This window comes from Lingula anatina, chromosome 7 (assembly GCF_051362555.1).
Source record: "Lingula anatina isolate TDL-2025a chromosome 7, LinAna3.0, whole genome shotgun sequence".
Lineage (NCBI taxonomy): Eukaryota > Metazoa > Brachiopoda > Lingulata > Lingulida > Lingulidae > Lingula > Lingula anatina.
Window position 1 is genome coordinate 13,042,550 of NC_141773.1, and position 26,043 is coordinate 13,068,592.

Below are 26,043 nucleotides of genomic sequence, written 5' to 3' on the forward strand. Positions count from 1 at the left end.
GCATAATATGGGTAATAAGGATGTGGAAAACATTGAGAAAATACTTAATTTGATAAAAATCAACATAGATATGTATATATTTCTACAAAATTTCACAAACTGGCGGCCATTTTGGATTTTTTGGCCAAACGGTAATTTTTTTCCGTGGGCTACGGCTCTAATTTGATTTAGTATGTCAAAAGGTACCCACATGCAAAATTTGGTGCTTTTATCCGCTGTGTCACGATTTGGCCATTTTTTTGCCCTAAGCAACCGGACTATATGCAGTGCGCTGTGACTTGAATTCACCCGCGTTCAAACTTGGTCCAGTCGCCTTCTGCCCACTGCCGGGGACCCTTTTCCCAGTTGTCAATTAACTTCCATCCAGGGGCAGATCCAGGATTATTCAACAAGAACTTCAATTAAATTTTCAATTTAAATTTTACAATAAAGGACACCCATCCACAAATGGTTTGTCGGTCATATAGGTTAGTCAATTAATTCAAGGTCCCGGAAAAGACCATTTTGTTTCTTATTTGCAAGTAATGAAGAGGCCCCTTTTTGTATAGAGCTTATAATGTTGTCGCCCAAAAGGTTCTACGTGAGAAAATCGAATGTCATCAACCCACTTTTCTTTGCATCCTGTATACTGGTGTAAATTAGAATAAAGACGCCCGCGGTGCGTTTTCCTTCATGTAAGTATCTTGTTGGTTTTGGGAGATAAATCTGAGTTATCTGCTAGGTAAGTGAACTTCAGTGGAAACAAATCTAAATCATCACGTTTCGTATCTCTTATTAACGCTATTGCATTTTTAAAATGTAAATGTGAAACTATAATGGGGCGTTGTAGCATGAACAAAGTAGGCCTACATCATGGCGTTAGTCTCTCAAAGGTGTAAGCTGATGTCAAACAGTACTTGAACAAATAGTTACACTTTGTGTAAGGCAGTGAGATGAATACACAATGCAGTTATTGCTACATGTGGTATTTTCTTAAGCAATATCATTTTTTATATATTCACCACCTCCGATATTAGCAAATCCAATATTCTACTTATATGGCTTGTTCGTAGTATTATAAAAAGAAAAAAATAATTGTCATAAATATATATTTTACAATAACCACCCTTTAATTAGAAAAAAAAAACGTAAAACAAACCCAATGGTATAAAGTCAATATAGTCTTAATACCCCTGTCAGTACAAGTATACATGTTTATGGAGGGAGGTGTACTGATTATACTTATGGACCGGAGTTTAATTCGATCAAGAACGGGTGAACTTAAAGATTTCTGCACTAAAATGGATGGCTTAACTGATGTGATGAAGAAAGGATAAATAATCACGGACAAAATTTAATGGAATGGCTGATAAAGACAAAAAAGTGTACCACGGAAGAAATCTAAAGGAATGGATTATTCCATAATGTGAACAGAGGAAAATCTGGAAGACTATTTCGTAAACCGTATTTACACATGTACTTTAAAGGCGTCCAAGCTGTTTTGTCGCAAAGTTGAATTTTCCTAAAAAAAAAAAATGCACTTCTTTCCTATAAAATAGAAAATAAAAAAAAATGACCGACCTGTTCCTGCTTTGTACCTTCCGGCTTTGTGCCTTTTCTAATTAAATAATTTAGTTCTAAATGATGGGCAATCACTTAAGAATAATAAGAAGAATTAGAAAAAATTAGTATAGTAATTAAGAAAAAACAGGATAGCAATATGCATTGGCAAAATACCAAACCAGTTTCTTAGAGCGCATTCAAATCAAGTTAATCCGCGGACTAAGTCTATTCCACGGATCAAATATGGCCGACCCACTTAAAAGCAATGCCGATCAGTCCCCCTGATGGTCTCCCAGCCTCCACATGCGCCGTCTCTGCAGAGGCCTAGCAATTGAACCTCAGAGCAGAGATTAATACGGTTTAATGGCGCGTTTGGAGGCGAGGAGACCATTTTAGGGGATTAGGCGGCTTGCTTTAAAGTGGGGTCGGCCATATTTCATCGGTGAATCAGTCAATCTTCGAATCATCTGCTCTGAATGCGACCTTGGGAGGTATGAAGAAGTGATGAGAATATCAGTAGAATCGGCCAAGTTGTGTTTTGATACTAGTTTCATACCCTAAGGGATGGAAAAAAAAGAACCCATTCCACCAGTTCCGAAAGTTAAAAGTCTTGACAAATCATTTCTTGACGAGATAATTTTATCGTATTTAGAACATATGTATTCATCGACAATTAAATTGGGTTAAGGCGAAATGATTCTGCCGAAAAAGAGAAAGATATTGTTAAGATACTAGCCTTCAGTGTCTAAGTTGGTCCAAATTCGGGAAAAAGGCCCTTAGGCCAAGGACAGTGTGGTCAGTTGATAACCGAATTGACACGTTGTGGAGTGTGATATTTTAGAACTAGATTTAAGTTCATTTTTTTACAACACAGTTACAGTTACAGAAAGAGAAAAAATGAAGGGCTTGATATTTATAAGTGTTACATACATGATGACACCTACAAATAGCTGTACGCTTTTATAAGAGGAATTTATTTATGTACTAATAAATCAATGCGGATACCAATGGGAAGATATATTAGGCTTTAATAGTTTATTTTACAATGCAGAATCATGTAATGCTGAATGTCAAGAACACTCCATGGTTACCAAGTAATAGTAGGCCTATAGCTTATCATCTACGGTATTTGCCATGTATGATAATGATTCTCCTCGAGCCAATAGTGGCATCAATTTAAAGGAGTACTTCTCTATCTGATAAAAGTCATTTGCTCAATTTTCTGCGCACTTTGATCACTTCAAAGGTTAAAACGAGAGAACCGGATTTTGCATGTCGTCCCTGTTTATTTGCACGTAGGCGTTAATCTTGTCAGCTACCTACTCGTACATATGCCATGTAAATCATTTTGTTTGTGGCCCACTGTAGTTATTGGTTACAGTGTGAATAATTAAGCTCTAAATTCTGTCGGCAACTTGTCCTAAATATGCCACGTACCGGACTTCATTTTTTTTTTTTTTTTTGTTAAATTATTTGTGAACCTCTCCACAAAATACGATAAACCCTTTACCATCCAGACACATTGCCTGACACAGGGTTCCCCTTCTCTTACAGCGTGCTTGTATAGAACAATTTTCTCACCTGGCAACCTGACCAGCAAAGCAAGTTGGGTAACACAATGGGATACGTCACAGCAATCAAAACTACGTGTAGCCGAGTATGGAATAACAAATCGACTATACCGTAAATAAACCACCAATTTCTTTATTCTTATTTGCACATACACCTGATGAACGACGACTGACTAAAGGATAACGTAGACTAACGCCAAAAAGTATGGCGCGGGGAATTGATATTTTCAGCTCACGTGACTCACGAGACTGAAAAAGCGGGAGTACGTGACACAACTTGACATCTTGTCACAATCGAGGGGAGATATACGGTGGGGGGGGTTCAGGATTGATGGGGCAGAAAAAAACACATCCCGACGCATTGTCGTCACTAAATAAGCATTTTTACAAAAATGTAGATTATAAATGGATGGTAAAATATATCAGCCATTCACAGACATTGATAGTCTGAAAGGGGCCGTAGCAATAGTCCGAAGGTTCAATAGTCCGAAGGTTCATTGGTCCGAATGTTCACTACAGAACCTTCGGACCAATGAACCCTTGATTAAAAAACCGATGAAAATGTTACCGTTTTTCGGACCAATGAACCTTCGGACCAATGAACCTTCGGACTATCGAGACGCCCCCGTCAGAAACGGTTTGCAACACTAACGTGCCAGGGGTATTTTCCGTCTCTTAAACACTGACAGGAGTTTCAATAGTTTTATATAGTATGATGTTAGGGTAGCGTAGAGTGGTATATTACAGGACCCCCCTCCTTACAACATGACATGCTTCATGTGTGCCAATCTCATTTAACACTTGTAACTGAAGATTGTAATCATTCCACCAGACCCTTTTCAAATTGTTTTCCAGAACACCATGGAGGCACACGCCTTATCGAAAATTGCAGAGCATGGGAGCACAGAACAGAACTGTAGAAATAAAGGAGCCTCCCAAACCCCTTCACCGCCATCCGGCGACAACTCTAACTGCTTGAGAGTGGGCATTCGTAACAGCACGGGGGCTGAAGGAACCGAGAACCATGCCTACGATAACTCCGCCTGCGTTAACCACCGAACCACCGAACCCAACACCCCCTCCGCCCCAGTGCGAAATGAAACAGGGCAGAGTATGGCATACCGACGAATGTCGGATAGATCCTCCTTCTCCGGCAGTATGACGATAGTAGACAACAGGCGGCGGTTGTGTCGCAAGCGATGCTGTGCTGTCTGGCTTGTGATCGTGGCAATACTAGTGTTATTAATGTTCACAGCGGGGCTGGCTCTCTTCATTACCCTTAGATCTGAGACTCAAGGGAAAAACAACAGTTCACCCAGCACGGTACTTAAATGCTTAATTATCATAATTATTATAGCTTACATGTACGTGTGAAAAAGTGAAATGCATGGGTATTGTTGTTGGTGAAATAAGCCATCAATCTGTGTCACCAAAAATTACCTTTCTCTTTTCTTCAATGCCATTATTCAGAATCATTGAAGCAGAAGGAACTTGTATTTAACTGCGATTGTATAATATAATATAATATAATATAATATAATATAATATAATATAATATAATATAATATAATATAGAGTCTAAAACATGTATGTACATCTACGTTTGATAATAACTTTAGACTCTGATCATTGTTTTACCGATAATGTGAGAATGGAAGCACACATAAATTTTGCATTAAACTCCTCTTTTTCCCATGTTTTACCGATAATGTGAGAATGGAAGCACACATAAATTTTGCATTAAACACCTCTTTTTCCCATGTGTTGATAATATTGGTTCTAGACTCTCTACTCGCTCTTCTCCAGTTGAAGCAGAAGCAGAAGTTCAACGGATGTGAGGTGGAGCCTACCCCTAGAACAGACAGTGCTGCCACACCGTGGAAGGACGGGAAGGTTGTGCCGACCGCGAAAGTGTTCAGTTGCTCACGATATAAGGCTGATAGCAATTATGAAATCCACGTTCTAAGTATGGACTCTGCCGGGAAGGCTGGAGTCGAAGTGATGGTGTCGGTGAACGCCACTGGCCCCACAGTGAAGAATGTTATGTTGGTGTTGATATCTGGTACAAAAACGTCTTGGGTTATCGATCCCGATGCGGCTGTTTCTAGGGTAAGTTGTATTCTCTCTCTCTCGCTCAATACTGTAAGGTTGAGTAATTACAATGTTCAAATATTTCATACATACAAAGGTGTGTATTGACATGTATGAATTGGTGGCTTTGTGTTGATTCAATAGCCAAGTAAAAAATCCTAAAGTTATCGTATTTTGTGCTGAATCTTATATGCAATAAAATGTAGAAGAGTCCAGTCACATTTTATCTAGATAAACATTTGACCACTCACTCACGTTTTTACCTAGATTATCAAATGTAGACGCGATGGAGTAAGGTCAGACATTAAGTTTGATAGCGTGATCTGTCCAGAAAAGGAAGACGTCGCCTCGGCCGTACTGCAGAACGTGGTGGCCACATACGGCCAGATTACGTCATACACATACACCGCCACATGCGACAAATGGACGCTTAAGGTGGGGGAGCAAGGTACGTCTGCTTTTTAAAAAGATATAGCAGGAAAACCATGAATCTTGTACGGATGTATGTAATGGGACATCCTCAAAACAAAAAATTAAGAAAAGCACATAAAAGATCCTACTTTCATTTTACTTTCATTTTACAACGGCCAAAACAACGATTTAGCTTTCATTTTAAACTTGCCTATACAATGTCTTAACTATCCACCGATTAAACCAATGAAGGAAGATGTGCTACATGGGTTAAGTTTCCCTTTGTATAAAAAGGAACTTTATTCGAACTCTGTTGTCGACCTTTGCTTACTAGATAAACTGAAACCCACTGCGCTGCCACCAACACAACCCGCAAGTGTCCTCCCCCCTGTACGCAACATCTCTGCGGTTCGGAACGTCCGACTGGCAGATATGTGGGAGCATGGTGCGGGGCATGTGCAGGTGCTGATAGGACGGCACTGGTACTACATCTGTGACCGCCTAATTGCCTCTCCTGATGCGCACGTGATATGCAAGACGCTAGGACTAGGGTAAGCTTGAGGCAGACGGATTTTTTTATTATATATGGTTGTACTAGTATGCATAGTTTAATGACAGAGAAGCTTGGGATATATTTTGCGCATGGTTTTAGATCTTTTGGGTTGTTTAGAATCCAAACCCTTGATTGTACACTCTGCTTTGTCATCTCAGCGTACATTTCGTGACGAAAAGATATTGTAGTAATTCTAAATGTATATGCATAAATTGGACCTATAGTCAGATTACCAATATTTCGTCTTACAGCAATTTTTTACTAGAACCATTCTAGATATTTAAGTGCACTTGCCTCCAGTTTTATTCTCTTTTTCACGTATATTGCCATATCTGGATCAGATTTTTTTCAAAAGTAAGACTTGTTGTCAAGGAATCAAACGTTCAAGCCTCTTAAAACAGAAAAGAGAGTCTTTACCCACTGTTTTCTCATTCAAAATAAAGGTGAATAGAGGTCTTGCATCGATGGTAAAAAAGAACTGTTATTCGCCGAAACCATGCGGTCCCTTGGAATACTTAACTGCTGCATTGCGTGGATATGGGGTGTTATGTCACAGATCTGATGTCCATTGAGATTTCTCATGGTAACAAACACAACGATCTCTCTTTGATTCTACATCAAAGGACACAATAAAGATATCCTCTCTTAATTCTAGCGTTCAAGCAGAGGTGTTGTTCCAATCGTTCTTCTCTATGGTGGATTCTACTCCATTGAGGTTGATACTGGGTTGTGTTGGCAACGAGACAAACGTCACCCAATGCCGCCATACGTTAGCCAACCCTTTTGTCAGATGTAAACAGAGAGTGGCGACAGTCAGGTGTAACCCAGGTAAGTTGCAGAATTGAGCAAGTTCTATTCAGTGTGATTGAATTCTCAGACTAATTATATACTTGTTTTTCAGTATATCGAAGCTAGTTACGTTGATTATACTATTTTTGGTTAATTTATCTTATTATAAAGGAATTTTTAGTTTTTTTAAACAGCTTTTCGAAAAGTGGCTTTGCAAGTATTGATGCGGTACATCCCATAGCTTGCAATCTAACGAAGGTTTAATTACAAAAAAATGAAATCGAACCTTGCAACTTGTTTATCTTATATGCAATCTTGATTTTAAAAAAGATGCCACACCAAACATGTTTTTCTTTGTTTATGAATGTTTCCTTTACAGCCATTTTAATGTTACTTTTTATTACATATACCACATCTAACGTAAAAGACTTATGGTGCAGATAACAAGTAGATATAGTGTAGCCATATTTTATACAATGTAATACCAAGATATTTTTTATATTTTGCATCGGTGAACATCAACTGAAACATCAATTTCAAAGTCGTCTCACGTAATTTACGTGAGTTACGTGAGCTAGCTAACTCTAGGATAACCCATGGCTATCAAGATTGTCACATTTTACTTACAATTTACGAGATATCCTTTCAGGAATTTGCGACGTTGAAATAAAATCTGATCGGATGGAATCCAGGAAAATAGTTCTTGTTTCTTCATGTAGTATAGGTTGTTCGTCTTGTTGTCTCGTCTTGTTCGTAGGAAGTCAATTCTTAACGTCACATATAACAACAATGGGAAAATACAGTGGAGATATGTGATAAAACTGAAGTCCTGAATGATCCGTCCCTAGGAGAGGTAAGCAGCCGCCTAAATTATGATTGTATATCTTTCCTATATGTAATTGCAGGACCCACCACTTCTCCTTTAAGTCCGTCACAGATCACTGATGTAAGGCTGGTCGACTCTAATTCCAAATACGAGGGGAACGTGCAAGTGAAGTATGGGAACAGCTGGCGTTACGTCTGTGACGTGGACTGGGATTCGATCGACGCTAGAGTTGTGTGCCTAACGCTAGGACATCGGTATGATTTGGGGTTCTTGTCTCTAGATAAAATCATGAAAATATTACTTTTACTAGTTTTCCTTTTACTAGTTCCTCTACTACACGCTGTTATCCTGTGTTGAGGGTTTATTTCATTTTATTTATTATCTTTTTCTTCATAATTTCAACAATTTATGTATCAATGGTTTTTGATAGCTGAACAAGCATGTTATCAATAAACTTGAAATTTTTTTGTGAACTAAAATAGTTTCATTTTTATATTGTCAATATCTTTTGAATGTAACATTTCTTGTCATTTAAACAAGAACCAAATTTTGCTTTAAATTTTAATTTTGGCTTTGCACGACACTTGAAGGCAAATTTAGTTTTTATGTTTAAAGTATTATAGTTTGAGCAATCAAAGTTTATAAAATTAGTTTTCAAACATTTTACTAATAGCAGTTTCAATTAACAGGAATTTAACTGGCGCAATATATTTCAACTCTAACTTTGGGAACGCCCCTTCTAACAACCGACCATTCATAACCCTCAATTGCATAGATTCGGCCACTCATATCAAGGAATGTCGCTATGCAACATATTGGAATTACTATGGGTGTGATGTTGATGACGTAGCAGGCGTCCAGTGCTTTTCAGGTATGATGTAGTATCGATAATTCTCAAGCTTTGGGCGTTATAACACTGAACCTGACCAAAGTTATGTACAAGGTTAATGGTTTTGTGAGCTTTCTAAGGCAAAAGGAAGCATGGAATTAAGACACCCGTATGAGAGAAAGTAACAATAACATTTCTTAAGGCATATTGATAAAGGGAAATGAAAAGTTTATTAAACCTGCTATCGGATCCAGTGATACTCGACTACAATGAAAGAGATTGCATAGATCAATCCGCATGCGGCCAATCACTTGCTCCAGTGGATCTTACTGTTTTCTAGATCCTCTTTTTTGTCATGCTGAGGAAGTTTTATTTTGGTATTTTATCAGTGAGAAAAAAGGTGAAATTGAAATCTCCGAAGTCCAGGTGCATTTGGGTGTTGGTCGCTGACTGTGTAAAATACATGTATTTTAGCTGTTATATAAAGATAGCATAAAACACTGCATTTGCGGTGTGAGTTTCAACTCTTGTTTTAAATCTTTTAAGATACTGGAGTATCAGGGATAACCTGTAACTTTGAGGCTGGGATGTGCGGCTTGATGTCTTTTTCTACGTCAAGTTCTTACAGCAGGTTCAAGTGGACTCGGCGTAGTGGCCGCACATCCTCCTCCTACAGAGGCCCCACCTATGACCACACGACGCTGTCGAGTACAGGTAAGTTTCTATAATACTACATTCATCGTGTTTGTCTATCAGTATTTCGATATAAATCATTTGTCTTTTAAACTGGCACCAATTTCCGTTAAGATAAAGCCGTTATTTGTTTATACCAATGTGAAGGGTTGAATATAACAATTAACACAAGGAGTTGTTAAACAGGTTCAATAGCTAACAGCTAAGACGAATACAGTTCCATTTGTCATATAGCTATAGAAAAAAATTACCTGCGATATATCCGAAAATATTAGGAGAAATACTGACTGATAATAAAATCTCTTTTTGTTTAGCTATTGACAAACGAATATCTACTTGCCTTATTGAAAACTAGATGGGTTTTAAGCTACGGCGGGTTTGTGTGTTGTTGTGTGGATGAGAAAAAAGAAATGCCCGTTGTTTTAAGAAGGTTCTTTAGATATTTAACAGCCAAGACAAATATGTCTTTTGTCCTGCGGTCAATAACATGGTCGCCAAAGACAAAGTAGACGCTTTGGTAGTAGGGAGTATATCAAAACCTCCGGAATTTATAGTAAAACCTTTTTCTTCTATAGTGACTATGAAACCTTTTTAAAATGCGACGATGTTCTGTTATAGGTTATTACGTGTACCTGGACGGAACGTATGGCTATTCTGGCAGGACCACCGAGCTTTTAACACCCACCATTCTTGCCAACACTACAAGGACGGTGTATAATATATCATTCTGGTATCACATGTATGGCTCAGGTATGGGCGCATTGAATGTGTATTTGACAGTACAAGGCAGGAAAACTCTCATCTGGATCGCTTCTGGAAACCAGGGCAACGCATGGAAATACGCTGAAGTGTTGAAACTCGCCAGTGGCAACTTCACGGTTAGGGATAATCTGTTAGTCTTTGATTTCACTTTGGAATGGCTAATTATAACAAAAAGAATATTCTTTGACTTTCTGAATTATTTCTTTGACGTTTTGAATTATTCCTTTGACTTTGTGAATTATTTCAATAAAATGCTTTGTGCATTTTGCTAAAGAGGAAGTCACATCAAACTATAATTCCTAGCACCAAGTCTACTAACTTAAAAACAAACTTTAATTTCACGCTATGTGTTGTCTTTTAGATAACCTTCCAGGCCTTGTGTGTCGCATCATACAGCAATGATATTGCCATAGACGATATATCTATCAAGAAACAAGAAGGTTACTTTATTTAATGGAAAATTTTTAAACTGGCGAAGAATAATGGAATCATAAGATAAAAGACAAGAGTATTCATTGCCAATTGAATAGAGTCTTACACTGTGTTTGTTAGATGATAAACGTATCTTTAATCAATATATATATATATATATATATATATATATATATATATAGAGAGAGAGAGAGAGAGAGAGAGAGAGAGAGAGAGAGGATGTTTAATCTTGTATTACTTGCATCATTCAGGCGCCACAATCGTTCCCGACGAGAAGCTACAAGGTTAGGACCTCCCTGTATATTGTTTTGAAATATCGGCGTTATTTTTTTTACAAGAATCACCAAAAAATTCCTCAATATGTAGGTAACTAAAGTTCAGCTCATTAAGAGCAAATAGAAATATGTGTGAAGCTAACATTATGACTTGCTGTCAGTCACAATGTGAAATACTGGAAGATCGACGCATCAAATTGTGCCACACGTGTTCCATTTAGTGTATAACAGATAGAATAGGCCATAAACCTTAAAAATACAGTTTGACGAAAGTGCAAGCCCACCAGAGATGCATATGGTATTGTTTTATTGTCAATGTAATATAAAATATGACATTCGTGATATTAGGCAAAATTGTATTGTACAGAATCAAGACTCACTCCACTCTGTGCCAAGTACAGACTGGCTGGATAAGGCCTTACTTGTGCAAAAGTCCCCACAGAGCAGAAATACGCACAGTTAATGGCTAGTCGGAGAAAAATATCTGCTGCCAATATCTAATGATTTTTTCCTCTGTGATCCTGGTAAAAATTAACCCACTCCACCTCTCTTGTTTCAGTGCGGCTGGTTGGCGGCTCTGTAGCCCGTGAAGGTCGCGTAGAGATCTATTATCTGGGACAATGGGGCACAGTTTGTGACAGTGACTGGAACATCAGGGACGGCCAGGTTACCTGTAGAATGCTGGGATACAGGTATGAACAACTTTTGTGAGCATCTTGGTAAAGACAAGTTCGTTTGTCCCATTCTGGCCCTTTCGTAGTGACCAGTAAAGATTTAAAGACGATGACAGCTTTGCTTTCAAGGTTTACTTAGTTTTTTTCCCAAACCACCATGAGCCAAAATCATAAAAAGTTTATGGCGATTGTATAACAGGATATGTTATTAGTGTTTACGTGGATTGGATTTAAAGCTTCATCAAACTCATAAAATGCATTGTTAAAGATTTATTTAACTGTGCGTCCGTTTTACACAGTAGTGAAGGTTTACGCCATTCCCACTGGACCGGTTGTGTTTCAGTGACGCAGTAGCGGTATACCCCAGCGCTAGGTTTGGCCAAGGTAACGGGACGTTGTGGCTGTCCCGCATAAACTGTACGGGAACGGAGTCTTCTTTAGAAGAATGTGACAAACCCCTCTGGGTCACAACCTGTAGCTATTACCAGGACGCGTCAGTCAGGTGCAAGGATCCAGGTAACTGTATATTCAAAACGTCAGTATATATCTACTTCTTTGCGTCGTTTGTAGCTTGGACAGAATAACGGTATAATGCGTTATTATGTCAAAGTTTGTAGTTTTAATTTACTGTTTGATATTACTTAATATATACATGTAATGCATAACTTAAGTGTTAGCATGGAAATCTGTCAAAATAACTGTTTACTATATTGTTACCGTAAACACTCATAAGAACATACACATGATATCACGTATGACGCTATATAGCAATAGTAAGAAAAATTGTACCCCCCTCCCCTTTTTTGCTGTCACCTCTGCGACTTTAATAGTGACAAAATGTTCAAAACACTGTCTTGTAACAAAAAAGGACGGTACATAAATGACTCAATTTCGTCCTAAAAAGTGAGATGCAGACGCCTACTCCCTTTCAGTCTTGGGTCCTACATGTATGATGTAGGCTATGTAGTATGATGAACTTAGCATTTACTCTTATGAAGTACTGTCAGGCTTAGTCTACATTTCCGTTTTTTCTAGGACTGGCGTCCGTAGAATGCACGTTTGAGGCGGATTTCTGTGGTTACAATCAGAGCTACTCCAATAATCTGAACTGGGTCCGAAGTCAGGGATACACATATTATTCTAACGCTCCCGGCAGTGATCACACTCTGGGCTCCTCATATGGTATAAACTTGTAGTCATAAAGGCCTAACTCCTTTCTTGTCAATCTTTCATTCTTAAGGAAAATGAGAAAAGAGAAAATGAAGTCTTTGTATTTGATTGATTAACCTGTCATTGAATAGATGATGCAAAATTTGTCGAAATTCATTGTCGAAATATTGAGAGATCTCACAGACGCATATAACCTGGATGCATGGTCACTTAAATCAGAAATAAAGCAGGTTATTGAGAAACTCGACAGTCTTCTCAACTGTATCACATAGAAAGTTAAATGATTCCACGCGAACAACACGCACAGTCACAGGGGGAAACATGACAAATTTCAAATAAGGTATTGCGGTATTTATATAATGCCACACAACAACACGAACGCCAAAACCAGAAGGCAAAATAACAAATCTTGAATAACACGTACTTTCTGAATAAATGTCAGTCAACCCTTTACAGGATACTATATCTACATGTCGGGCAGCAATGGGAGACCAAATGAAACCGCGCGGATAACGTCCCCTGTGATCAAAGTGAACACCAGCACGGTCTACAACATATCGTTTTGGTTCTACATGAGGGGTAGAGAGCTCGGTTATATCAGGGTGTTGGTGAAACGTTCTGAAACGATGGAACAAGAACTCTGGAACTTTACAGCAGTTACAGGAAGTTATTCTTGGCTAGGTCACTTTCTTCACATCTCGACCAGTAGTGATTTTCAGGTATGATGTCAGTTTTGTCCAGAAGTCAGCATATATCAACAACACATGGATCATAATATGTCTGTCTCGTATCTTGATATACGACGAAGGTGGTTGATGGTTGATAGGAGACGCTAAATAGTAAATCATTCCTTTCACAATGGCTCCGTTCTTATAGTCGATTAGTAGATGTTGTGGGGCGTTTTAAGCTTTGTCAAATCTAATTTGTGTGTGGAATACATTTGCACATCAAAATAGATCTACTCTTTTGCGTAATATTTTGACAGGTCATCTTTGAGGGCGTGAGAGGAGGAGATTCAAGATCGACCATAGCCTTGGATGATATATTTATCTGTCCAGTGAAAGGTAGGTGTAGCTCGATTTGTCTATCACCGTATGTATAACCCCGTGAAGAAGTGCTATTCCATTTTTGCCAATGAAAAATACTTTGGGTGTTATCAACCTAATATTCTACCAGTGTTGGAAAACGGCTACCTCCATTCTCTCCATCTATAGCATGCATGCCAACGGCGTGGAAAGGTGTCACAAGCAAGAGTGTGACCACCTTTTTCTTTCTTGAAGTATTAAATCTTTTTGATCCAGTCCATTTGGCAGCAAGACACACACACACACAGACACACACACACACGCGCATGCACGCAGGTACGCACACAAACACACGTTTAAATCAATTGTTTCAGGGAACACTACACTAGTACCAGTTACCGTTGATGTGCGTCTGGCCGGTGGTTATTATCCCTGGGACGGCAGAGTGGAAATCTACCACGCAGGGGTGTGGGGCGACATCTGTGGCTCTGGATGGGACATTTATGACGCGCAGGTCGTCTGTAGGATGCTAGGCTATCGGTGAGGTTTAATCTTACTTACATGAAGAGAACAATGATTATCAACACTCTTCTACTCATTGGCTATTTTGTATTTCATGTTATTCCCAGAGAGGAAGAGTGACTAAACATGCGAGGGATTTTGTTTGCCAATAAACGATACCGGGGGTGTTTGTCACCTACTGGAAATAGTAATTGTTTTTTGAGTTAGCAAATGCATGTAAACTAGTGACGTGTCACTGCCGTTCACCTAAAATTTATGTTTGAGAGATCAACAGAAATTTGAAACCAAGAGGTGGGAGTACATTATTGGTACAGAAAGTGGGCGACTCTATCTCCCACCCTCTCTCTCTCTCTCTCTCTCTCTCTCTCTCTCTCTCACGCACACACACACACACACACACACAAACACACACCTTTGTGGTTGCATAGATTCCAACTACATGCATGTCCTTATACGACGAGTTCGACGGTTGTATTACAGTGGGGCTGACGCTGCTTACACCGGCAGTAGCATGTGGCTTTACAGCTCTGTCTCCAGGACCTGGCTCAGCGATGTCGACTGTGTGGGGTTCGAATACTCCCTGGAATACTGTACTCACTCCAGATGGGGCTTCACCGACTGTTTTGGCAGCGCTAAGGCCGGTGTTAGGTGCACTTCCCCTGGTAAGGTTTAGATGATTAAAGAGCTCATTTTGAGATTGTTTAACCCATACAAGCAATATGGAGATGAGGCACCCTTTAGAATTGATGAGATAAGGTATCTATTGTCTAAGGGAGACGAATTCGAGTATCAAATGATAAAGCATTCTTGTACCAGTTTACGGAGGTGATCTGCCCTCGGTTTTCCTGGTGTAACCGCCCAGTCGTCCTTAAATTTCAACTGTATAGAAATTCACAACAAGATTTGTATGACTCGATCATTGAGGAGGATATTTTTGTTTGACAACGATATTCATTCTACTTCGTTTCAGAAAATACTAATACCACAATTCAGTCAAATGTGACTTGTTCCTTCGAATCAGGGTCATGTGCTTTTGAAAATTTGTCCACGTCTTACAATTGGTCAGTTATAACAGGCAGCACTCCATCTAGCGGGACAGGACCTTACACTGACCACACCTTGGGCACTTTATCTGGTGAGTTCATATAAAGGTCATTGGCCATCCTGCCTCTCCTACTTTTTAAAACATTCTCGTTTTAGGTGCACTCAGTTTGACGTTGGTGACCCTTTGTCATTGAAGGGTCAGCATTTTAAAGAGTACTTTAAGTATGTCTTTTGAGAAAAAGCGGTTTTATTTGAAGCTATTTTCAGTTTTACACAGACAATTAAGGTATATACAAAACCTTGACCTCCTGTAAATTACTGATCATTCTCCCGATTTTCAAGATTTAAACGTTATTAATGGACTTGTGAATCAATGGGTAAAATGTAACTTATATGAAATGTGTTTTAGGGGACCCATAATCTCACTATTGTATCCATGGGTTTACCGTCGGTCAGTCCCAAAGAGGGAAAAGGTAACATACTGTATGCGGTGCTCGGTAGAAAACTTTACAATGGATGAATTACCGGGACTCATTGGACCGCATTCAGTTATGAAACTTTTTGAATCTTAGTTTTCAAACATAAATCGTATGTATACTGGGTTCTGTATTTGTATATTTACAGACAAACGATTGTTTAATTACAGGGCATTACATCTATGCGGAGGCAAGCTCTGTGTCCAGTGGTGCCAACACAATCTTGATATCGCCTCCACTGGAGCCCCGTGGAAGAAAATCGTATAACGTATCATTCTGGTATCATATGTATGGTGATGAGATGGGGGCACTTAATATTGGTGGCAGGTCGCTCAGCTCATCGCAAGTAGAAATAATGTGGACGACGAATGGTGATCAAGGAAATACTTGGAGAAGAGGTGAAGTGTTGGTAGTGACAAATTCGTCATTTCAGGTAATTTTTTTACCTATTGCAAATGTACGTGTATGTAACATTACGGTTACGTGTATTTGTTCTTGGTTTCTTTGGCTACACACCCAAAAACGCGCAGCCTCCCTCTCCCAATCCCTTTCTCTCCTAAAGATGCATTTCATGCATTCAGTGAGAGTGAATTATTTTACTAGGTTTTTGTAAGTTATCAGTTGAGAACGCATTTGACGTTGTGCACGTTTCAAATTTGAGTGAATGGTAAAAATCCGGATTTATACATCGATATTTAAGATATGGTGTTCGGTGTGGTATCTGGATTAAAAGCACTATATACTTTAGGCTAAGTTGAAGGCTTTGATGTGATCATTCTTACACAAAATACATTGAATTGGGGTGTGGTAACCCTTTTTATCAGATGATATTCAATTCCATTTATTGCTTTTAGATTATATTTGAAGCTATCTGCGGTTCTGGTTTCCGCTCCGATGTTGCACTAGACGATATCAGCATTGTTCCTATCACACGTAAGTGCCTTACGTATTATAGTTTCTTGTGTAACAGGCTGAGATTTGCTCCATGGATCGGGCTAATAATTGAATCGTTTTTTAGCAATTTCACAGTTATATTGGTTGAAAGATAATTGTGCTGTTGTGAGGGCTTCAAATTGTACAAGTTCGTGTGTGTGTGTGTGTGTGTGTGTGTGTGTGTGTGTGTGTGTGCGCGCGCGCGCGTGTGTACGCGTTTGAGAGAGAGAAGGAGAGCGTTTTTAGTATTCCATATACACTGTATCACAAAACCCATTGCAGTACCTCCTACCCATCAAGCAACGTGCAATTTTGAAAATGGAACCTGTGGATTTCTACAGGATATGACAGCCCCTGTAGGCTGGCTTATCAGCAATGACTCTACAATGGTATCAGCAGATCATACACTACAATCCCGTTCAGGTAATTTGTTTGGTTTTTTTACTCATACGTGTACACGTGTGTCTGCCATTTCTGAATTCATACTGTATACTATAATACAGTATATAACGTGCCTGCGGAACCTGTGCATGTTTTCAAAACTATATGATAAACTGAATGTAAGACTGGGTTCCCATCCCTAGATAGATCCATCTGGATCGATCTATCACCCTGGGGAGTCTCACTAAATTGCTATCAACTTTACCGGCTTAAATGTCTGTCACGCCGACCGAATCAGCTATGGGGTATAGATAATTACCCCCTAACAGTTTTTCTAGGCGTCACAGACATTTAAGACGGTTAAGTTGATAGCAATTTAGTGAGCCTCCAAATATCTGTGGGAATGGTCCCTAATGGTTTAGCCGCAATAATCTGGATCAGAACATGCGATTAATGTCATCTGTACAAAGTAAAGGAAGACTGGCCACTGCCAGGGGCAATCCTAGAGAAGGGCAATTGTTCTTCTCAGAGAGGCTAACCATTTTCAGGGAATGTACGCACAGACAGAAAAGCATGGATTGTGGGAACGTTACTAATGAAGCCACTGGTAGTAGTACTAGTATACATTAGTCTGTAGTCTTGAACACTTGAACATTCGATGACGAATGAATAGTTGTCAAAAACAAAAGACTCCGGTGTGGTACATCCATATGAACTACTCTTAATGCGTGCCGCAAATGTCAAGCCCTAAATTAAATCAGCCCCATGACTAATTGCCCTTGAATGTTACAAACCAATATCCGGTGCCGACGGTTAGGCTCGTCTTAATTGTATAAGTAGCGCGTTTCCAACCCATACCTCTTCCTCTTCCTGCCAATCCGAATACAGCGGCCACTTCTTCATTTACTACGGTCGACATAGTTCTTTCTACAGATAATGGCGCACAATCGTAATAAGCCGATTTCCTCTGGTCGTGAATTCAAACCATTTACTGTGATGGGTAAAATGAGTTTACCACGCATGCGCGCCTTTAACTGAGGAAAGGTGGGAGGGTAGGGAGGGAAAGAGATTTTAATTTAAACAAGAAAAGTGCATTGACTGACCCCTTATTTCCTTTATTATAGGCCACTATTTGTACGCCAGGAATACCTATGGCACAGGCGCCCGGTATATCTCGCCGCCCCTGGCTAGTAATACAAGGTATATCGTGTCCTTCTGGTACTTGTTCCCTAGTTTCTACAGAGCAGCTCTGTTTGTCCTGGTCCATGGGACAGAGAGAGACGTTCGGTGGTCAATCAGCGGCTACGGCGACATCAGTTGGCGCTATGGGTACTTCATCCTGACTATGAGCCGCGATTTCCAGGCAAGTGTGAAAAAAGCTGGGTGGTCTATACGGGTACAGCGGCCTTTAACAGATAATGGCTTGCTTGCGCTGTTAGCCCATTTTCAGGGCAGAAACCACCAAATAATTTCCCATTGACGACCATACTAAGAAATGCCTGCAAAAATACATGAACAAAATTACTCTGTGAAACATTTCCCATCCCCATGGACAGCAGACACACTGACATAACTCCCAGTGGCAAAAAATATACTGTCATCAAGTCCACTGTCTTACCGGCATCACTTGAACATGTGCACCCCTCTGTTTGTAAACAAACCACTGCACCACTCACAGTCAGTAGCTCCCTCCGCCAGAGGTCTCACGTACGACTGCACCGCACCTGTGCCTGGTCCTGAAAAAAAAAAACTGGCAGTAGTTTACACCCTAGCCTGCTAGTTGATACCAAAATTAACCCTAGCAACATTCGTCTATAACAGCCGCTGAATGGCTGATTTAGTGGTTTCTGCCCTTCATAGCTCGTGTGAGCATGCCTACTTCCGGTAGTGCGGGAAGCCGCTGCTACTTGATCGGAAGTACCGTAGCAGTGCACACAACTAGACCAGAATGCAACACGCACAGCTTAATTGGTGCATGCGCGTCATTGACTGTGGAAAGGTGAATTAAAGCTGGATTTGGAGGTCAGTAAATGTGGCGGTTAGCATTGCAGCAAGAATGGTGGCGGGTACAGAGTATCCCTTAAATGTTAGGTGCATAGTCACATGACATCTGCCTTGCCAATTTTGTTTCATGTAATTTCATATTTTGTAGATAGTGTTTGAGGCATCTCTGCTAAGCAGCTCTTCAGCTTACATCGCCGTAGACGATATTAACATTGCCCGATACACTGGTAAGAACGGAGTTATGAGAAATGAAAAGGGATGTCAGTTTAGAACAAAGAACTACGACGAACTTATCCCCATAGGGGCCACATATTGCTGTCGTTAAGATAAACTTCCTCTGTGTTCAATAAATTCATAAAGCTGCTTGTGAAAAATCTCATATATATATATATACTTTTTAAAGTAGCATACAAATTTGAGCGATGGAGTGGAATGTCAAAAACACATATAGCAATGCATACATTAAAAAAAATATTTTCAATTTCTTCATATTGTCTGCAGAACTGGGTCGATCCTTGTTGTCTTTATGGGAATAGGGTCTTAATGTCCTCGCAATACAACCGTTTTCTTCACTAATTTACAGGGTCGATGACAACGCTCACGCCAACGCCATCAGAGAGTAGCAGCAATGTGCGTCTGGTTGGCGGCGTGTATGCAGGTGAAGGACGAGTTGAGGTCTTTTACCAAGGGCAGTGGGGGACTGTTTGCGACGACGGTTGGAATTTGAGAGATGCACTTGTGGTGTGCAGGTGGCTAGGATACCCGTAAGTTGTTGTCATACTGCAAAATATGTGCCCACAGTAATATGAGGCACATATTTTGCAGTATTCATCAACTGTGTATCTAGCTGGTAGGTCGTATCTCATATAAAGAACGAATATATAATGAACAGGCCCGTAACACCATCAAGATGCACAATGGTCAGTATGACCACCCTCTAACAGAAGTGAAGAAATGGAAGCTACTATGGTACGGACATGAAACATGATCATAAGCTATTGAAAATATAATATTCCAAGGAATAGTTGAAGGCGGTAAGCAAAAGGCGGTAATTTATGGAAAGACAAGTGTCTGTTTCACAAACATGTCTGGTTATGTGTAGTGTTAACAACAAATGGTCATTCTTATTTTTAAATTGCTTTTATTAGCGTTCTTTAACTTCTTTTAAATAGTGCAAGGATGTTCATAATGGTTGTCTCTCTCTCAAGGTTTTAGCAATCTTAAAGGCTTCAAAGTTCTATGTGTGTTGATATTTTGGCTGCTTTCTTCCCCATAGTAATCAGTGATCATTCCACAAATCTGCCTCGTGCCCCTGTCGCCCGTACTGGGCCCGTAACTCGAAAGCATCGCGCATTGCGACCGAGCGCAAGCGTCTCGATTCCATAGCTCGCCCATACTCGCCCCACATAATATATTGTGGCCTCTATGTGATATCGCCATTCGCAATACGCGATGCCTTCGAGTTACGGGGCCTGATCTTATCATCATCAACATTGCCAGAAGAACCAGCACTTTATCTGCCACTGCAATTGCCATTGCTCCAGAACCAGAAGTTCATCATTTACGTTGTTTTCCCGCCAAACTGTGAACAGGATCAAGACTCATCCGATATGTCTATGGGACAAGAAGAATGGACAAGAAGTCTTACTTAACAAGTAACAACTGCGTGAACAGGATGCGTTGTCTTACTGGAGAACCGATGTTACAAGAAAATGCACATGAAATCTAGGCCGCTAAAGACACTTCTGTTCATGTTCGGGATACTTTGTATTCCATTAATTCTTTTGGAAGGAAACCTCAACACCGTGGCATCCAGAGACGTTATACAAATTTATTCTATCCCATTGGCTTTTGCAATATTCGAAACAATTTGTGTCTGCATTGATACAACTGAACAATAAACAAAAATTTGTAACAAATCCATAAATTTTATAAGGTTTCACAACCGTTGTGCATAAAATATATCTATGCTACAAAGGAAAAGGTGTCTAATAAGATATACGTTGACAATAAATATTCCATGTGAAGCACAAACAACTATTGTATCATATTGAATTTTCAGTATTGTAATTTAGTATTTTAATTTTAATTTTTGTTTCTGTTTTGATTTTATCGGTTTAATTTTTGTTCAATGAGAAGAAACGGTATATGGATATATTCAAAGTGATACACCATTCTGAAATACCAAAAGTTACGTTTAGTGGATTCCAGAGGTGAATTATATTGCACTCAGTACATACATATAGCTTTATTTTTAGTGACGCGGATGCTGCATACGACAATGCTCGCTTTGGAGCTGGTTCTGGCCCAATCTGGTTGGACGAAGTTTCTTGCACCGGGGAAGAAAACTCCCTGTGGGAATGTCGCCATCCTTCTGCTGGCAATCACGACTGCAGCCACAGCGAGGACGCCGGAGTCCGCTGTTCAGGTACGCGTGTTTTTCTGCCCCTGCAGTCTGCAGGAAGAGTAAAGCTTTAACAAATCTGACGAACCACACAGATAGAAATGTCTTTTTTTTACTTGCCGAGAAGAACCCCGAAACTTAGAGGACAGTAACTAGAAGCATATTCTAGTGACTGCCAAGATGATCGTCACCAAATGGCATCAGGTTGTTGCGTCTGTTCGCTTTGTGTGATTGTGTGTGTTCAAATGGGTACTGCGCTGTGAAATTTATTTTGTTATAATAATAATAATAATAATTATTATAATAATATTTATTTTTTCCAACTAAAAGTTGGATTTTTCATGCACTATCGGCCAGCCTCATGGTGACGTCGTGGAGTCCCAAAGAAAGGAGTTTCTGTAATAGTAACGAATGATCGACTTTTTATTAAACGCCTTAGTGTGTTCTACCAGTAGCATTTTAGCATATACTGGCCGAGACATGCCGATTCTAGGGGCTTGCAGTTGATGTATAATATGCATGCGAGTATTTGCGAATGCCTATGTGTGTTTGGAATAAAATCAACACTAAACGTTTACCCATATTTCTCAAATTTTACTTATTAAGGTGAAACGACCACTGTAAGGCCAACCGTGGCTATTGGCACCATCCCAAGCGTGGTCTGTGCCAACACGACCATGAACCAACCTCTGGCCAGAACCTGTGCCCAGTTTGTGGTCTGTGGAGGGTTGCCATACCTTGCCAGCTGTGACAGCGGCTTTTGGTTCTCAAAGAAAACCAGGACTTGTGTTGCGTCTTCAACACTGAGCAATGAGTGTTACCCAAGTGGAAGCAGGAAACCAGGTAACCCGTATCATTGTTATTATCAAATATTACGAGACAAGTTAGGCCCAACCCAGATAATGCTATTTTGGCTAAGATTTACATTTAAATAAACATTTTAATCAAAAGTGTAGTCACTTTGGCATTACATTTGATTTGATCTATATACTACTGCTGAAGCGGCTTTAGTAGTTTAAAAAATCGATAAACATCGCTTGGGAAAGGGACTTATTTAATGGTTAACTTTATCGAAATGCTTTTTTTATTTTTTGAGGCATATATTATACATATGAACATATCTTTTCATGATTTTATTCTATAATCATTGCACCTAATGACATGGTACATGAGAGAGAGTGAATGTTCTGATTCCTTGAAGATTATCATTTTTCTTTACTGGTATTAAGAGAACACCCTACATTGTTATATAGTAATAACAGCGCTATTCATTGCATGATTACTATTCTTTGATTCCAGGCATCGCAACCAACTGTTCTGTTGGTTGGCAGACAAATGAAGGCCACTGTTATAAATACATAAATACTAGCATGACGTACATGGACGCTAATAGATATTGCCATTCCATGGACTCAGACTTGGTTAGCATCCATTCTGCCAGAGAACAGTCCTTTGTCAGTTCCTTGTTGAGGTACGTGCAGATCTGTTTACATAGGTTTTCACAAAATTCACAAAATAAACGGCTGTTCCAAATTTGTGTGTCTGGAAATAAGTCTACTGATGGACCTGTTCTGATTTTAACATAGTGCAAGTCACTTGCGTTACAAAAACACACACAGACAGACGTATACACAAGCAAACGTACGCTGCAATGATGTTATGGTGACATGTAAATGCATATATAGGAAACGGCTTCATAATAACGGGCAATAATACATCCAGTTTTCGGGATGTTGATCTCCAGTTCGCTCAGGTTGCACAGTCTATCATGTGGACTTATTTTGTTGACCACATCTGATGAAAATGAGCAATTATTCACTGTTTTATGAACCACTACGCTAAAAATTAAGCTTGACAAAATGACTTTTACGCTAAATTACTCAATGGACTTCATTACAGTAACAAATCATACCCAATGTACCTGTATCAAACCGACACAGGTAGGTAGTTTAACAGTCTGATTTACACAGGTATCGAACTTAAGTTGTATTTTATATGTATTTTTTATTACAGCAACGTCACTTTATTGGTCTACATTGGCTATGATGACATCTGGTCTGAAGGCCAATGGCAATGGGCAGACGGATCTGATGGGGCAGTCGGGAACTGGACCGAGTTCAACCGCGGGACATTTCAAATAACTGAAGACTGCGCAGCACTATATCCGGGGGGCCAGCCACGGTGGTACGACGTGGAATGCACTCTGAAACTGCCCTTCATTTGTAAAAGAACGAGACAAGTTAGACTTCATTGGATAAGTGGGACCACAGTGCCATCCACCTGACTGAATACAAAACTCATCCAAATCAAAATAAATACTCCAGACGCGTTTGCCTGTACCTTGTATTACGGACAGTGGAATCAACATTCTGTCGGAATATGAAATTCCTGAGCAATACTGTAGCAGAAGAATTCCGTATATCTCATTCTAGATATGTACAACCGTATATAGTGGTTTACATGTATTTACAGTCCACAGAACAGAGGAATCAGGGAACTATGGTAATATTTAAAAACTGGTATACGCTCGAAGTGTAGGGTCAAAGTGTGATGAAGACCAGCATGGTCTATGGCGGATGAATGCCAGTGGAACTGGATAACTTTTGGTACTGCAGATATATTTTATCCCAGAGTAATATTCAAGATTTTGATTGCCGTATCACACACACGCACACACACACACACACACACACACACACAGAACATTTACTTATTGTTAATGCTCTGATAAATTAGGTTACCCATCTCATTATCGGTATAGAAATGGTGAAGTTTTTTCGTGGATTGTGATATGTGAAGTCTTTTTATACGTCTTGAATACATGAATGTGCCTTCTGGGAAACCAATCTTTGCGCATTGAAAACGTGCAGATAGTGAATTAGTATAACATACGTTAGATGTCGTTATTCAGTGTCTTTATTTAGAGGCCACGTCTGTATGTTATGTATCTTTACTGTAATTGCTGATCCGCTGTAGGGTCCAGGCCAAAGTAAAGGTTTATATTTGAGACAAAAAGTTAAGTTATGAGTTTTAAACTTGTCTGAGAAAAACTGGAACAAAAATCAGACCAACGGTTTGAATATTTTATACACTGTGTCATCAAAATTGTAGAGTAAACAGAAACCAACTCGGATTAAGGGTAGAATCAATCTGCTGTTGTGGTTGAAAATGAACATAGTCTCAAATAATAACTGCTGGTTGTTCAGCTATACAATCTATCAATAAGTAACAATCAGTCGGTATTTTGGAATGAAACGTATTTCATCATTGGGTTTGATACACGAGAAGCGAGTAATATTGGATATCTTTGCTAAACATTCATAATCCAGCTCTCTACTCGAACTTTGTTTGTGATAGATATGTGATGGGTCATGTTTGTACAGTTGCTATCCGTAACATTAAATGCATTTTCTTAAAATTCAAGCAAAAGAATCTTTTCAGAAACTGCAAGTGTGATGACAAAATTTTTTGGTAATTTTATACGGCGTGGTGGATTTACATATTGAATTTTTCTACTTGGGAAAATATTTCCTACACAGTTTTTTTAGTTTGAATGATACACGTGCCCGTTGGTTAAATGACTTATCTTTTCATTCAAGGTGCCTATGAAATATTAAGCAGAATATACCTAAGATTTTTTTACAATTTTACCGGTACTTAAATTCTGTAAACGGAAAAATATTATTTGAAATAAAACTACATTTTAAACATGTCTTTCTGTTTTCAATGTACAATGCTGCAATTTTTTCATACGAAAATACATTTTTTTCAGAATTTGCTTCATTTTGGAAAAAGTGTAATCATCCCAATTTGAATATTTCATATTATTTTTTTTATATATTTTGCTTTTTGTGCAAATTAAAAGAAAATATTATTATTACATAAATACATCGTGAGAGAAATATCTTCATCTTAACAGTGGTTGTCTAGATTTAAAGGATGGGCAATATATACCTCTGCATGTTGATATAGTATGCACATAAGGTACATTTTGATAACAATAGCACACTATTCACCGTACAGGGGATTCATATTTTCTATGTGCCCCTCACATCCAACATGATATACGCAATAAACAATTGTATTGTTCTGGTCCACAAGTAATTATTGCAAATTGGATATCTCTGACTTCAGTATCCCGTGATTTACAAGGTGTGGGGGTGTTCACAGTATTATAATGCACAGTCCCAAAATGCGTCTATAAATATCCCCACACTTAGGCGTTAAGTAGCAATCTGTAGCACGTGTTATCCGATGTTAAGTTTTTAAAAGATACGAGGGCCTCTGGTGGAGAGAAGTTATCAGTTTAAAAACTTTTACGAGACGAGCATCGAACAAAGAACCTGCCGTAAACAGTACGTAGGAGGAAGTGTTAAAAAATAAAATAAAAAAAAAACATAACGAAACAGTTGACGTTGAAAAAGATGACAGGACCAAGGCCGAAAACTGAGGTAATTCAACAAAGCAAGCACTTTTACGACAACTGAGGGAAATCTGGTTGTTGAGATACTGATACAAACCGGATGATAGAACTGTGGCTAAATTAATGAGGAGGCTTGCGGATTAGTGATTTATTAGAGCCACGGAAACCATTCATAAAGCAAGGAAATGAAAGATTGCTAGGTCAATGCATGCA

General features: G+C 39.2%; 1 protein-coding gene across 1 annotated transcript; it reads left to right on the plus strand.

Annotated features, from left to right (window-relative positions):
• The first annotated feature begins 653 nt into the window (after nucleotides 1-653).
• LOC106174771 (scavenger receptor cysteine-rich domain-containing protein DMBT1) lies at nucleotides 654-25,115 on the plus strand. The gene is made up of 30 exons (XM_087017190.1): nucleotides 654-721; nucleotides 3,969-4,436; nucleotides 4,920-5,222; nucleotides 5,472-5,652; nucleotides 5,950-6,166; nucleotides 6,824-6,996; nucleotides 7,863-8,037; nucleotides 8,473-8,654; nucleotides 9,159-9,326; nucleotides 9,924-10,183; nucleotides 10,429-10,507; nucleotides 10,751-10,783; nucleotides 11,334-11,466; nucleotides 11,792-11,964; nucleotides 12,484-12,630; nucleotides 13,075-13,337; nucleotides 13,604-13,682; nucleotides 14,018-14,183; nucleotides 14,646-14,827; nucleotides 15,136-15,300; nucleotides 15,856-16,118; nucleotides 16,540-16,618; nucleotides 16,901-17,041; nucleotides 18,124-18,476; nucleotides 19,152-19,230; nucleotides 19,587-19,767; nucleotides 21,262-21,431; nucleotides 22,014-22,250; nucleotides 22,707-22,878; nucleotides 23,421-25,115. Exons 2-30 carry the CDS (start codon nucleotides 3,975-3,977, stop codon nucleotides 23,689-23,691), a joined length of 5,487 nt encoding a protein of 1,828 aa, XP_086873316.1. The 5' UTR covers nucleotides 654-721; nucleotides 3,969-3,974; the 3' UTR covers nucleotides 23,692-25,115.
• Nucleotides 25,116-26,043: the final 928 nt, after the last annotated feature.

Bases quoted from the DNA above. Each gene is read 5' to 3' on its own strand.
- LOC106174771 (XM_087017190.1), top strand. From the start codon at position 3,975: ATGGAGGCACACGCCTTATCGAAAATTGCAGAGCATGGGAGCACAGAA. The intron at 5,653-5,949 runs GTACGTCTGCTT...TTTGCTTACTAG, and splicing joins GCTTAAGGTGGGGGAGCAAG to ATAAACTGAAACCCACTGCG. The intron at 12,631-13,074 runs GTATAAACTTGT...AACCCTTTACAG, and splicing joins CACTCTGGGCTCCTCATATG to GATACTATATCTACATGTCG.